General features: G+C 55.1%; 2 protein-coding genes across 2 annotated transcripts in view; one reads left to right on the forward strand and one right to left on the reverse strand.

Moving 5' to 3' along the window:
* Positions 1-1,977: 1,977 nt before the first annotated feature.
* TMEM200B (transmembrane protein 200B) lies at positions 1,978-3,954 on the forward strand. Its single transcript, XM_049774934.1, has 2 exons — positions 1,978-2,150; positions 2,640-3,954. The coding sequence occupies exons 1-2, from the start codon at positions 2,081-2,083 to the stop codon at positions 3,578-3,580; spliced, it is 1,011 nt and encodes a 336-aa protein (XP_049630891.1). The 5' UTR covers positions 1,978-2,080; the 3' UTR covers positions 3,581-3,954.
* Positions 3,955-5,107: 1,153 nt separating this feature from the next.
* The window catches only part of EPB41 (erythrocyte membrane protein band 4.1), a 170,953-nt gene continuing 163,113 nt past the window's right edge, over positions 5,108-12,947 (reverse strand). The window contains exons 19-22 of the mRNA XM_049774683.1: positions 11,495-11,596; positions 9,553-9,633; positions 7,804-7,908; positions 5,108-7,043 (exon numbers count right to left, since the gene is read on the reverse strand). Coding sequence (XP_049630640.1) covers positions 7,810-7,908; positions 9,553-9,633; positions 11,495-11,596 — 282 coding nt within the window. The 3' untranslated portion in view covers positions 5,108-7,043; positions 7,804-7,809. The remainder of the gene's footprint in view (positions 7,044-7,803; positions 7,909-9,552; positions 9,634-11,494; positions 11,597-12,947) is intronic.

The following is a 12,947-nucleotide window of genomic DNA, read 5'->3' on the forward strand; positions in this document are numbered from 1 at the left end:
TGAGGGTCCGGCGCGGGGTGGACACAGGCCGCTTCCTCCGAGGAGCTCCCGGGCAGCGCCGGCATCCAGGCTTGCGCTTCTGCGCCCCGCGAAGTCTCTCCTGGACGCCCGGCACGCGGGGCTCCGGGCGCTCCGGCTTCGAGTCCATCCTGCGTGCTCTGGCCGCGGAGCCAGGGACAAGCAGGCGGCCGGGGGCTCGCGGGCCACCCGAGCAGGGGCGCCCTCCTGGCCTTTGAGAACTGAGAATGGGGTGATGCACAGTCGGGCGCTTGACTTTCACACTCCTGACCCGGGTTCGATTCCCGGCGTCCCATAGGGTCCCCCCGAGCACCGCCAGGAGTGATCCCTGAGCATACAGCCAGGAGGACTCAGCCCTGAGCATCGCAGAGTGGAACCCCAAAACGGAACGAAGAGGGTTGGGGACACGGGTCCGAATTCCCGGGCGCCCAAAGGCGTTCACCTGGAGCTGGCCTGAGGTGCCGCCCGGCCCGAGTGGCGGCCGGAGGGTGTGGCAGAGCGCGGGGCGGGCCGGGGCGGCGGGAGGACTCGGGGCCCGGCCGGCGGGGGTGACCCGGCTCGGGGGGCGGGCCCGGAGGGCTCGGGGGGCGGGCCGGGCCGGGCCGGGGCGGGGCCAGGCTCGGAGCGGCACGGAGGCTCCGGCCGGCCACTGCGCGCGGACTTGGACCCGGACCCACCGGCGCGGCGCCGCCAGGTGAGCGCAACTGGGGTCCCGGGTTTCGCCGCCCACTTGCCCAACTTTCTGCTCGGTTCCTCCCTCCGGCTTGTCCCGTGGCGGCGGCGCCTGCGCCTTCTCTCCCTGGGGCGGGAGTGTGGACGCGGGCGGAGTCCACACTGGAGTGCGGGGCTCCCGCCCTCCGCAACTGGCGGCGTCCCGGGGCGCGGGTCCGCTCGCGTGTCCCCGAGTTCCCGCTCCCGGGGCCCCGGGCTGGAACTCCTGCCCTCCGCGGTCTCTCAGCGGGGCCCGTCCCGGCAGATCTCCGCCGCCTCTTCCTCCTCCTCCTCCTCCTCCTCCTCCCCGAGACACGCGAGGGTTCGGGGGACCCTTGTGGACTTGGGGCTGCGGCGCAGGACCTGATGCCCGGGGACGAGGCATCAGTCACTCTCCTGCCCAGGGACCGGGCATTGTACACACCATGCATTACCAGGCTGCATCTGCCTTGCCCTGGCCCAGGAGGCATCCGGAGAAGTGCCCGGCACGAGTGGGGTGTGGACGTGTGGATGTGTGGGGTCCCGAGACCTGAGTCCCCCGCAGGCAGAGAAACTCGGGCCGCCTGTCCGGGCCGACGTTTCCGTCGGGGCGAGCGGGCGTGGACGCCTTCCAAGGCCCCACGTTAGGCCCTGCGCTTGCGACTTGACGGTGGGAGAGCCACGGACGGGGCTCCTGGCGCTGAGTTTTGAGGGTGCGGATGAGGAGACGGTGGGGGAGCCCGTCCTCCTTCCCCGGGCTGGGACTGCACGTCGTGGCGCGGGAACTGGCCGAGACCGAGCGAGCTGGACGTGCTCCTGGACACAGCGGTGCTCGTCCGTCTCTCTCGTGGCCCAGAGCGCCTGGGCGGGGGCCCCGTGTGTAGCCCAAGCTCCCTGCGGTGCGGGTCACGTTCACACGCAACCCTGGGAGTACTGCGGGCCGCCTGCCCCGGCCTGGCTCCAAGAGTCCGGCCACAGGCCGGGCGGGCCCCGCCGCTGGAGCCCGGGGCGGCTGGAGCGCAGGGGCGGCGCTGCTCGGGGCCGGGACGCGGGCCACCGAGGCCTGGGGCGGAGGAGGCCAGAAAGGAGGCCAGGCGGCGGGAAAGGGGATGATTCATCCCAGGAGCCCGAATTGGAAACGCCGCAGCCTGGGAACAGCCGGGCGGACGGCAGAGCCAGGAGGAGAGCCGGGCGAGGCCTGCCTGCCTGCCCCGGGCCCCGGCCCCGGCCCCCGCCTGCGCGGTGCCGGGTCCGAGCACTTGGGCGCTCGGAGTTTGCAGGGCTCCCGGGCAGTGTCGGCGGCGGGTCCTCCTGCTCAGAGCCATCTCGCCGGAGTCCCGCTCAAGTCTCCCCTGCTGCAGCTCCGGTGCAGATGAGGCGATCCGGGAGGAGGGGGCAGGAAGCGGCAGCGCCGGCGACATCCCCCCCCTTCCGACGCTGCGGTATGTGAGCGCAGGGGGGGAGGCAAGGGCCCGCAGCGACCCCCGCGGACCGGCCGGCGTCCTCCGCACCACGCAGCCGCCGGGCCTGTTACTACGGGGCTGCCACGTGCGGGGGTGCGCTGGATCCACGGCCGGCTGGCCCAGCCCTCCGCTGTCCTCCCTGCGCCGCCGCTCGCGGCGAGCGGAGCAGGGTGCGGGGGGCCGGCGCCCCGCCGCCGAGCAGCCTCCGCCAGAGCCCGCGCCCCTCCCGGCTCCCCGCCCGCGGGCCCGGCCAGCTTCGGCTTCTGCCGCGCTGTCCCTGGCTGCGAGCTCCGCTGCGGAAAAGCCGAGCGCGAGCGGCTCCGAGCGCTCCCCCGCCGAGCAGCCCCGGAGAATCCGGGGGCGGCCGCCGGGGATCTCCAAGCGCCCCCCGGCCCGGCGCCCCTCGGCCCCGCGCTCCCACCCGGGGCCGTCGGTGTCAGCGCCTGCCTCCCCATCTTCTCTCCGCAGAGCGCCCGCAGGACCGCGAGATGACGGCGGGGAGCCCCGGAGACTGCGGGGAGGTGCGCAAGAGCCCCGAAGGCCGCGTGTCTCGCCTGGGTCGTCGCCTGGGCCGGCGCCGGCGCCCGCGCACCCCGCCCGAGCCTCTGCGGGTGCGGGCGCGGCTGCGGCTGCGCTCGCCGTCGGGGGCCTTCGCGGCGCTGGGGGCGCTGGTGGTGCTGGTGGGCATGGGCATCGCCGTGGCCGGCTACTGGCCGCACCGCGCCGGCGCCCCAGGGGCTCGAGCGGCCAATGCCAGCGCGCCCCCCGTGAGCGAGCTGCGGCGCGAGGGACGCGGCTCCGGCCGGGCGCACGGCCCGCACGAGCGGCTGCGGCTCCTGGGCCCCGTGGTCATGGGCGTCGGCTTGTTCGTGTTCATCTGCGCCAACACGCTGCTCTACGAGAACCGGGACCTGGAGACGCGACGGCTTCGCCAAGGGGCGCTGCGGGCCCAGGCGCTCCGGCCCCCCGACGGCCCCGGCTGGGACTGCGCGCTTCTGCCCAGTCCCGGGCCCAGGACTCCCCGAGCCCTCGGCTGCTCCGAGATGGAGACTTGGGACCTGGCGGCGCATCGGGGCACGTCCCCGGTGCCCTCCGTGCGGAGTCTGCGGTCTGAGCCTGCAAACCCTCGCTTGGGGCTCCCGGCCCTGCTCAGCAGTTACCCTCTGAAGGGGCCAGGCTTGCCAGCACCTTGGGGCCCACGAACCCAGACTGGACACGTGATTATCACCGTGCAGCCTTCTGGTTCCTGCATCGAACACTCCAAATCTCTGGATCTGGGCCTTGGAGAGATTCTGCTCGGGGCCCCAGCAGCACACGACGGTGCCCACCGGAGCTGGCCACGACTGGAGCGTCTCAGTCAAGGGGGTTATGCCAAACTGGGAGAAGGAGATTTGGGGGCCCGGGTATAAGCAGGGAGCAGCCTGCATGAGGCTGCGGCACGCTGTGGTCGCTGGGTCGAGAGTCGCAGTGTCCAGTAGACGCTTCCCCTCGCACATCTCAGATTGGGCTGGACGCTTTGGCTCGCATTGCTCAGGCGTCCTGACCTGCATGTGGGCAGAGAAACGCCAACTGCACACAAGGTTCACCAAGCTGGACAGCGTTTGGTGTGGGCTTTGGGGACCAGCATGACTGGCCTCAGGGATTCCTTCAGTCTCCCAACGTGGCCCTCGCCACTGCAACTACGTGAGGGGGCTGGAGAGCTGGACCAACGTGACAAGGAGCTGCTCCGGGGTCCTGGCAAGCCCCACGGGGTCGGTGGGCCCCTGGGAAGATGTGTGGTGAGATTCTCCACTGCCATCTGGGATGGGGACTGAGCCTTTAATCCCACTGCTTGAGCCCCTTTCCCTCAACCATGCAGGGTCACCCCACTAGGGCTGTCCACTACTGCCAGGGTCTTCATCCAGAGGGCATGTCCCCATCTCCAGGCGTGTCCCAGGAGCTGCCTTCTCGCCATTTTTGTGCAAATGGAGGCTGCAAAATCTCTGCGGTTAGCAAAACGCGTTTGCATTCTCAGAAATTCTTTTCTACGCTGACGCTGCACTTGGGACAGTGGGGGTGGCTCTCTTCAGAAAACACTCGCACCCAAGTATCATTTCCCAGGTTTGCTGGTAGGAGACGACTTTAAAAACTGATGAATCCTCACAGAGCCCTTTATTTTTTTGGGTTTGTTTTGTTTATTGAAAAATGCAATACAGGAAGCAAGACCAAACATATCTAAACACTACAATCACTTTTACTACGAAAGTCCAAACAGCAGACCTAATTATTGCCTATTTACTCTAAGGATTTTGCCAATTTGATTCTGCTGCCATAGTTCCTATTTTGTCAAGAAATGTAAACAACTACTTGATATGATTCATAATTTTAAAAAAATTTACAAAGCTCCTTCATTTTTGTCACCAAAATAATACATTTCAGAGAGATTTGTAAAAACCTGCCTGGGGCTGGCTGAGATTCTGAGCAGGTGTTCCCTCCGCCCGCACCTGGTGCTGGTCAGGGCACAGCTTGGGCTCTCTCCCCAGGGGGTGCTATGACCCCCCACCCTCAGCTGATACACTCACATCCTGCTTTGGGGGTGGGTGTGTGTATGGGTGGTGGAGAACTCGTGTGGCTTGGAGGAAATCTTTATTTCTCAAGTGAAATAAAAATAAAATTGCAGCAGGAGTTGTTACTGTGTTGTGTCTGAGTCACTTTAGGAAAATTACTGCCATGGCTCTGACCCTGGAAATGAAGCACTCGTCTCCCTTCCTTACCAATTCCACCTAGACTGAATCTGTTTTTCTTCATACACACACACACACAAACTTACAGGAAGAAAAAAATCCAAACAACAGCCAAACCCAAGATGTGTGAGTGGAAAGGGAGGAAAAGGAAGAAGCTGGGAAGGACACATTTCTTTTTCTTTTTTTTTGGTATTGGGTCATACCTGGCTCTACGGCTTACTCCTGGGCTCAGGAGTCAGTAGAGGGTTCCAGGAATGGAACCCAGTTTAACCTTGTACAAGGTAAGTGCTCTGCCTGCTGTACTATCACTCTGGCTCCATGACACAAGACAGGTGGCTAACCAGATCCAACAGTCTGGGTGATAGATGAACAGGAGCAGCCTCGGAGAGCTGAGGAGAGGCGTGGGCTCTATGCTATGAAAGCACTGCATGCTCTGGACAGCAGATACTGCTGTCAGCTGAATGTCCCCCCTCTGCACACTACTGGCCTCAGCGGGAGCAGGCATGGGGATGGGCTAGGAGCTGGGTTTCTTACCATGCCTGGCAACATTGTCCAGTCTGAGGCACACTCTGGAAAACTCCCTCATTTTGGACCCTATGAGCACTGCTCCCAGCTGTTCTCTGCACAGCCACACACCCTGCCTGAGCATTTCTTGTCCTGAGAGAATATCTGTCATGGCCCCACGTTGGTCTAAACCCACCAGCAGACTCTGGCCATGTCACTCACCACACTGTTGGGAGCAACAGCAGTAGGACCAGTTTCTCTTGCTTACTGCCTAGGCCCTGCTGGTTTGTGACAGGGACCCTCTGCCATGGGAAGTTCCTGTTTGAGTAAGGAGTCAGGCTTTTGGGCAGATCTGCAAGATTAGAGAGGCCCAATGAATAAAAATGCTTTTGAATCTTTACCAAGAATGGTGGAATGGGGACATTTGTCCTAATTTTCAAAACGAAATCCACTAAAAAAAATTAAGCCCAACACCCACTGCAAGAAGCAAGCGTACAAAACCCAACAGACCTAAATGGTGAGAGGGAAGAGCAGAGCTGGTATTTGTATTCCTTGTCCTGAGGGGCTGGGGAGGGTGGCCCCCATAAGTGGTGTCTGTGGACAGTGGTGGGGTGGGCATAAGACAGGTCAGATCATCCTGTCAGGTGGCTTTGTACCACCCCACGAGGAAAGGGAGAGGCCCAGAGAAGGGCAACTTGAATCCTTAGCAGGAGCCAACAGAGGTAACACCACATGCAGCACTCAGTTCCAAAACTAGCAAAGAAAACCCAGAACTAGCAAAACTTCATGAACTTTCCTTGCCCAAATCACTACTATAAAATGTGCCATTAGAGGTTTTGGCCCAAAGTGCCTATTTTCCCGTGAGTTATGGTCTCCTGAGATGGGAGTGGGGGCACAGAGCAGGGCCGCAGCTTTAGACGAGGTAAAAGGGTAGCTGAGAGGGAGGGCAGGGAGGTGAAGGCCACGGGTCTGTCCCAACATTCACAGTATTAGATATATCTGAAGCAACTTCTTGTCTTTGATCTAAAGAGGCTCCAAAAGAAAGAGCAGGAGGGAGGGAGGAAAACAATACATTCTTAGCAGAGCTCTCTGCCCCCCATAAAACCACATTCAGCAAAGGGACGGGACAGTTTCCCATGGCCAATGGCTCAGGGCACTTTCTGGTAAAGTCCCAGGACTGGCCCTGAGAGGGGGCTGGTGTTGTCAACCAAAGGGTATAAAACTGGGGATGGGTCAGAGAAGCCCCATTAAGCTGGCTTTGGCCCCCAACACAGAAGACAGAGTGTTTGGAGAAACCCCCAATTCTGTGGACTCTGTCAGTATCTGGGTTGGATATACATGAGGAGAGGCTAGATTGAAGGGGTTATAAACCACCCCATTAAAAAAAAAAAAGCTATTTTAAAAACAGTCCATAGAGTGAAAAGTTGAACAAATTTGTTATCACAATGTAGAAAAAGTACTTCAAAGGATCAATGATTTCTAGGAGATTCTCTTGGTATAAATTCCAAATAGAAAATGAATCAATTTCCCAGTGGTTTAGAATAATCTTGAAGGTCTGAAGTTCTATAGAGACAGGCTCTCTTCTTGATCATTTTGCTGGTTTCTCTTGGATGGAAGCTGGGGAGGGTTAGGGAGAGGTTAGTTCCTAGAAGAAAGAAGCAATAAGAATATTATAAAAGAAACCTTTATCCAGTCCCACTGGCAAATTCTTGTGATAACACTAGACAATCAGGGCCCGAGTGGTGATCTGGTGCCTGAGCAAGACATGGGAACTGATGATTTGAGTTTTTAGGTTGCTATGAACTACTTTCAAGTATGAATTATCTGGGCCCTTGATCCTCCTACTTCTAACTCTAATGAGGTCCTTAAACTTTAGCCTTTTCTTTTTTTTCCTTTTTTTGTGTGTTTGGCCCATACCCAGAGGTGCTCAGGGGTTTCTTCTGGTTCTGTGCTCAAGAGTCACTCCTGGTGGTGCTCGAGGAACCAGATAGGATGTCTGAGATTGAACTTGGGTCAGCTGCATGCAAGGTAAATGCCTTAAACACTGTGCTATTGCTCCAGCCCCAACTTTAGTCATTTCTTCCCTCCTTCCTTATCAGTTCCTGATGTACAGGCCCTTAGTCCCCAATTCTACTCTCCTGCTGCCCTCCCAGGGTATTATCTACAAGATACAGGGAGAGCAGGATTCAGGTGGGGGTTCCCCTCTAATCTAGCACTGTGGAAGAGTGAGGACACAAGGCAAGCTGACTGCTTCTGGTGGAATTGAACATTCAGACCCTCCACAGCCCCATCACCTCTCCTCTGCCTGCCCATCCTCCTCTGGGGGAAACAACAGGCTCCTGTCCAGTGGGTACCCCCTGTCAGGGGAATGTGAACTCCTTTATCCCATCAGGAACAGCCCTGACCTGAGCTCACTCTTCAGAGATCTCAGTCTCCTGATGGACGACCACCTTCGTCACTGACATGTCGGGGTGCTGCTCCTTTGCCTCCTTGATGGCCTGCACGAGGACCTGAGGGGACAGAGACAAAGCATCAGAGGAAGGCTGGGCACTGCAGGAGGGGTGTCCATCATTTCAGCAATGCGGGGCACAGGGAGAGAATGGAGCCACCACACTGCTGCTCTCCTCAGCTCAAGTCTTGAACTGAATGCAGCACACCTCCAGGGGCAAGAGCTTAGTGCGGCTTTTGGGGACGAGGAGACAAGCCCCCCTGGAAAAGGACTCCAGGGTTACTCCTGCCTCCACATCAGGCAAACGCCTAATCCCCCAATCTATGTGTCCCTGACCCTCCTTCAAGGCCCAGCTCAAGCTTCTTCAGTTTCTGCCCCACCCCCACCCCTCTCTGAATTTGGCACCCACCTCACCTGACAAACCCTTTAGTGTCCCTTCCACCTTCCACCTACTGCATACCATGCCCTAGTTGCCAGTGCACCCTCAGGACCTCATTACAGGGAGAACAGTGGGAAACTGAGTCTCAGAGCTAGCAGAGTTCCTGCTTACAAAAGCACTGCAGGAAGTCACCATCGGTTTACTGGTGAGGACACTTTAGCTCCCACTGCACAGTGGCCAAGGTAGGATTCAATCCATGTGCGCTCCAGGCCCATCCCACCCTACTGCTCTCAGTCCAGCACGCACAGAGTCAGGCTCTGGGGAATTCAGCAGGGAATGGCTGCAGGTGGTGATGTGGGATCCCCAATAGGACACTTGGGTGCTGTACATCCATCCTGCTGTTGGGCCCCTGAGTAGGTACGCTTGGCTGCATGTCTCCATTCTGCTCCCTGAGCCTTGCCAAGCACTGCGGCTCTGAGCCTTGTTTTTTCCTTCCCTTTAAGCCACTCAGCATATCAGCATAAAGGCCACAGAACCAGAGAGAGAAAGAGAGAGATTGCTCCAGCGCTCCTGTCAATGATTCCAGAAGCATTTGCATAGTCTTTTCCACCCCCTCTTCTCTGCAGCTTTTCTCTTAAAACCTCAAGCAGCAGAGAATCTGGAACATCAATCCTGACCTTATTATTTGCTAATTGCTTGTAGCTTGCAATTAGTACCCAATTAACATAAAAACATAGAATTCTATCACTTTAAAGGGCCCTGAAATTATCTAGATCAACTTATTCTCCTCTGGAGAGAAGGAAACCAGAGGCCAAGAGTGATGCGTCCAAGGTCACAGGGCAGATACAGGGCTGATCTGAAACTGTAGAGCCCCCCACTGATTTCTAGTCTGTTAAACCATCACCCCAAGCTCCTCCAGTGCACACCCTTCGGAGGTTGCGAAGCAGATGCTGTGCTGATATTGTCAACTGTGATGGGCCCAATTCTGCTCCCAAAGGCCCACAAGGTGTCCCACTCTGTACAACCCTGATCTTGACCTTCTCCCACAGCATCAAGAGGAAGACATACCAACAGGAGGGATCAGAGGCCTACGGAAATAAGAGCGAGAGTCCAGCATCCATGTTCTTTCCATGACACCTACCAACTCTGGGACCCCTTTCCATCTCTGTCTCAACCCCTTGTGTCTCTCCATTTCAGGGCTATTGGAGCTGAGGGGGTTCTTTGGAGATAAGGCTGATAAAAGTGGTTTGCAAAAGCCAACACCTGCCTCCATTTGTCCCGTGACCAGGAGGTCCCAACATGCCCCAAAACTCCTCATTGTCCCACCTGGTCATGGTCGAGATCAGCATCGCCTGTGATCACAATTCTCTTTTCAATCCGGGTCTCTGAGATCCCACCTTTTACAGTCTGAAACCAGAGGGAGGGAGACGATCACATGAGAAAGGAAGGAGGCAGAGGGGAAGGGAGGGGGAGGAAGGATTAGAGAGAAAGGGAAGGCAGAGAAAGGGGGGAAGAAAAAAGTGGGAAAAAAGGGAGAGAGGAAGGAAGAAAGGGAAGGAGGAAGGAAGGAGAAGTAGGGAAGGGAATAAAAGAAACTAAACAGCAAAAGATCCTTCTGAGAGATCAGCTTTGTTTGAACCTGCTGCTGAGTATTGGGTGCTACTGCTTCCTCACTCATTTCTGTCGGGACTCTTAGCTGGGCCTGCTGAAATAAATATTCCCTCCCTTGGAAAATGAGGAACAAAAATGTCAGTACCCATGTCTTAAAATTAGGACACTTTAGTTATGTATTTAAAAAAGCCATTCCTCGGGCTTTTTATTTGAAAACATTTCCATATTTTTTTGAAATTTAGAGATCCTCAAATAATGTCTTCAGAGTGCGTGAGTTTCCCTACTTGATGGATGTGGAAACCCAGTGTTGAATCACATCACTGGCAGAATTCTGATCATCCATGTGTTGGGGGTAGAACTTGCTCAGAAATTTCTCACTTAAAAGAAATGTATTTTCAGACTCGAGAGATATTATAATGGAAAAAAAGAAGAAATGTGTTTTCTTCTAGTGTTACAGAAAACATGAAAAAACTCACAGACTCCTATGAAATGATCTTTTATTTATCTACTTATTTTGATTTGGGGGCCATATGTGGCAGTCTCAGAGCTTACTCCTGGCTCTGTACTCAGGGGTTATTCCTGGCTATCTGCTCAGAAATAGCTCCTGGCAGGCACGGGGGACCATACGGGACACCGCAATTCCAACCACCTTAGGTCCTGGATCGGCTGCTTGCAAGGCAAACACCACTGTGCTATCTCTCTGGCCCCTACCCACTGTATTATTGCTCTGGTCCCCTAGTTCTGATTTTTTACTTGGAAAATAATATCTGTGTACATGTACTTCCACAGCCACAGTATGTGTGTGTGGTTCTGGGGGGGATTCCCCACAGTGCTGGGGAGTGTTGTCTCAAATCAGCAATGATGGTGCTCAGGAGATTGTGATGCTGGACCATGCACTGGCCCTTTGTACCATCTTCCCAGTCACACACATTTGTTTGCTTGGTTGGTTTGGAGGCATACCCAGTGATGCACAGAACTTATTCCTGGCTGAGGGATCACTCCTGGTGGTGCTTGGGGGACCATCTGGAGTGCTGAGGCTCTGTCTAAGGCAAGTGCTTACCCCTGTACTACTGTCTGGCCCCACAAAGGTGAAAATTTAAGAACCCTCTGCATGAAACCCTAGGCATCAGGCTATAAAAGCAACCAGGCTTCTCTGGACACTGGTGTTGGTTTACAACAACTTACAACTTGGTTGTAAAACAAAGATCATCCCTGGTTTCTATGTATCTGTTTGTTTACACTTTGGTTTTACCCAAAACAGAGAATTTTCTGATTTAGCATGTATCAAGCAAACCTGGGTAAGGCTGGCTGAGGATAGCCTGAGCTATCTGTCCTTACCCTCTCACCTGGAGATGGTCTCTATACTCTCTACTCAATAAAAATGACAGTTCTGGTAGGCAGCTCACTCACCGTATGAGGTAGAAGATTGCCAGCTACACGTGTTTCACCCTCAGCCTGATTTGGATTATTTCATGCACAATCCTGCTTAAGACCCATAAACCCAGGGTTGGGAATACAGTACGTGATTTTACACGCTGAGACTTGGTAGGAACAGGGCTTAAATGCTCACTTAGGGCCTGGTGGGGTACTTCTTATGGGGTGGGGGCAGCACCGCTACATGCTGCTGGAGTCCAGAGGAGCTCTAGTTCTCCTTTACCTTGGTGATCTGAGTCGTGGTGGTACTGCTGGTGGTTTCTGACGTGATGGTCTGAGCTGTCAGCAGGACTCCTGGGTCCAAGTCCCCATTGCTGTCATCCGTCTATAGGAGGAAATATACTATTGAATTTTGTGGCAAATGCTGCATGCAGGATGCAGTTCTAAGACCATGACCAAAGTAAAACCTTATTCCTCTACTGACCTCTTTTTTTTTTTTTTGGTTTTTGTGCCACACCTAGCGGTGCTCAGGGGTTACTCCTGGCTGTCTGCTCAGAAATAGCTCCTGGCAGGCACGGGGGACCATATGGGACACCGGGATTCGAACCAACCACCTTTGGTCCTGGATCGGCTGCTTGCAAGGCAAACACCGCTGTGCTATCTCTCCAGGCCCCTGACCTCTCTCTCTCTCTCTTTTTTTTTAAACTTTCTCTCTCCCTATTTTATTTTGGTGACACTGGGAATCAAATCCAGGTCTCCTGCATGCAAGGCATGCACTTTACCAATGAGCCACAACCCCAGGCCCCTATAAGTGATCTTTCTTCCTTTTGGAGAACTGTGTTGAGTTTTTGAACCACACTCCCAGCAGTGATCAGAGGACCAGCTGAGTATTAAGACTGAACCAGGGTTGCTGCATACAAGGCATGTAAGTGCCTTACTCCTGTATATTTCTCTGCACCATAATTGTCTGCAGTGGTCTCTTAATAAGTAAAATAAGTAAAATTCTGGCAGCAAGGCTCATTACAAAAAGTCCAAGTTTCTCTTAGCGCTGGTTAGTGAAGGGAATGGACTGGAAAGAAGAGGCAGGAGCTTAGCTATAGGCAACAAGAAGGATAATATTCACATACATCTGGGACAGCATTTTTTGGGGGGAGGTGCAGCTTTTAATGATCATAAGTGGCTTTTACTCAGGTAAGTCTGAGAAAAATCAACAAAAAGGAAAGAGATTTCTTAGCACTTCCAGGTGGTACAGAAGTCAGGATCAAAAAAGGAGAATGACTTAAAACTATGAATATCAGTATGCTTTGTGTACTGCTAAGAAATGTTGTTATGTACTACAGTCTGGGGACTTGAGGGACAAAGTAATTGTGCATGGATTTTTTTTTTTTTTTGGGTTTTTGGGCCAAACCCGGCATTGCTCAGGGGTTACTCCTGGCTGTCTGCTCAGAAATAGCTCCTGGCAGGCACGAGGGACCATATGGGACACTGGAATTCGAACCAACCATCTTTGGTCCTGGATCGACTGCTTGCAAGGCAAACGCCACTGTGCTATCTCTCTGGGCCCGTTTTGTTTTTCTTAATGTTTTTTGGCTGAAAATTCAGAATTAAGGTATCAGCAAAGGGATTTCTTTTGAAAATTCTGTTTATGGGTGATTGTCTTCCCACTGTAACTTCACTTTGGCCTCTTTCTTTGCAACTTTGTTTTCATAAAAAAAAAAAACCCACAAAGAAAAAAA

This window comes from Suncus etruscus, chromosome 6 (assembly GCF_024139225.1).
Source record: "Suncus etruscus isolate mSunEtr1 chromosome 6, mSunEtr1.pri.cur, whole genome shotgun sequence".
In the NCBI taxonomy this organism is placed as follows: Eukaryota; Metazoa; Chordata; class Mammalia; order Eulipotyphla; family Soricidae; genus Suncus; species Suncus etruscus.

Coding starts and splice junctions, on each gene's coding strand:
- TMEM200B (XM_049774934.1), top strand. CDS start 2,081: ATGAGGCGATCCGGGAGGAGGGGGCAGGAAGCGGCAGCGCCGGCGACA. Junction 2,151..2,639: donor CCCCCCCTTCCGACGCTGCG/GTATGTGAGCGC, acceptor TTCTCTCCGCAG/AGCGCCCGCAGGACCGCGAG.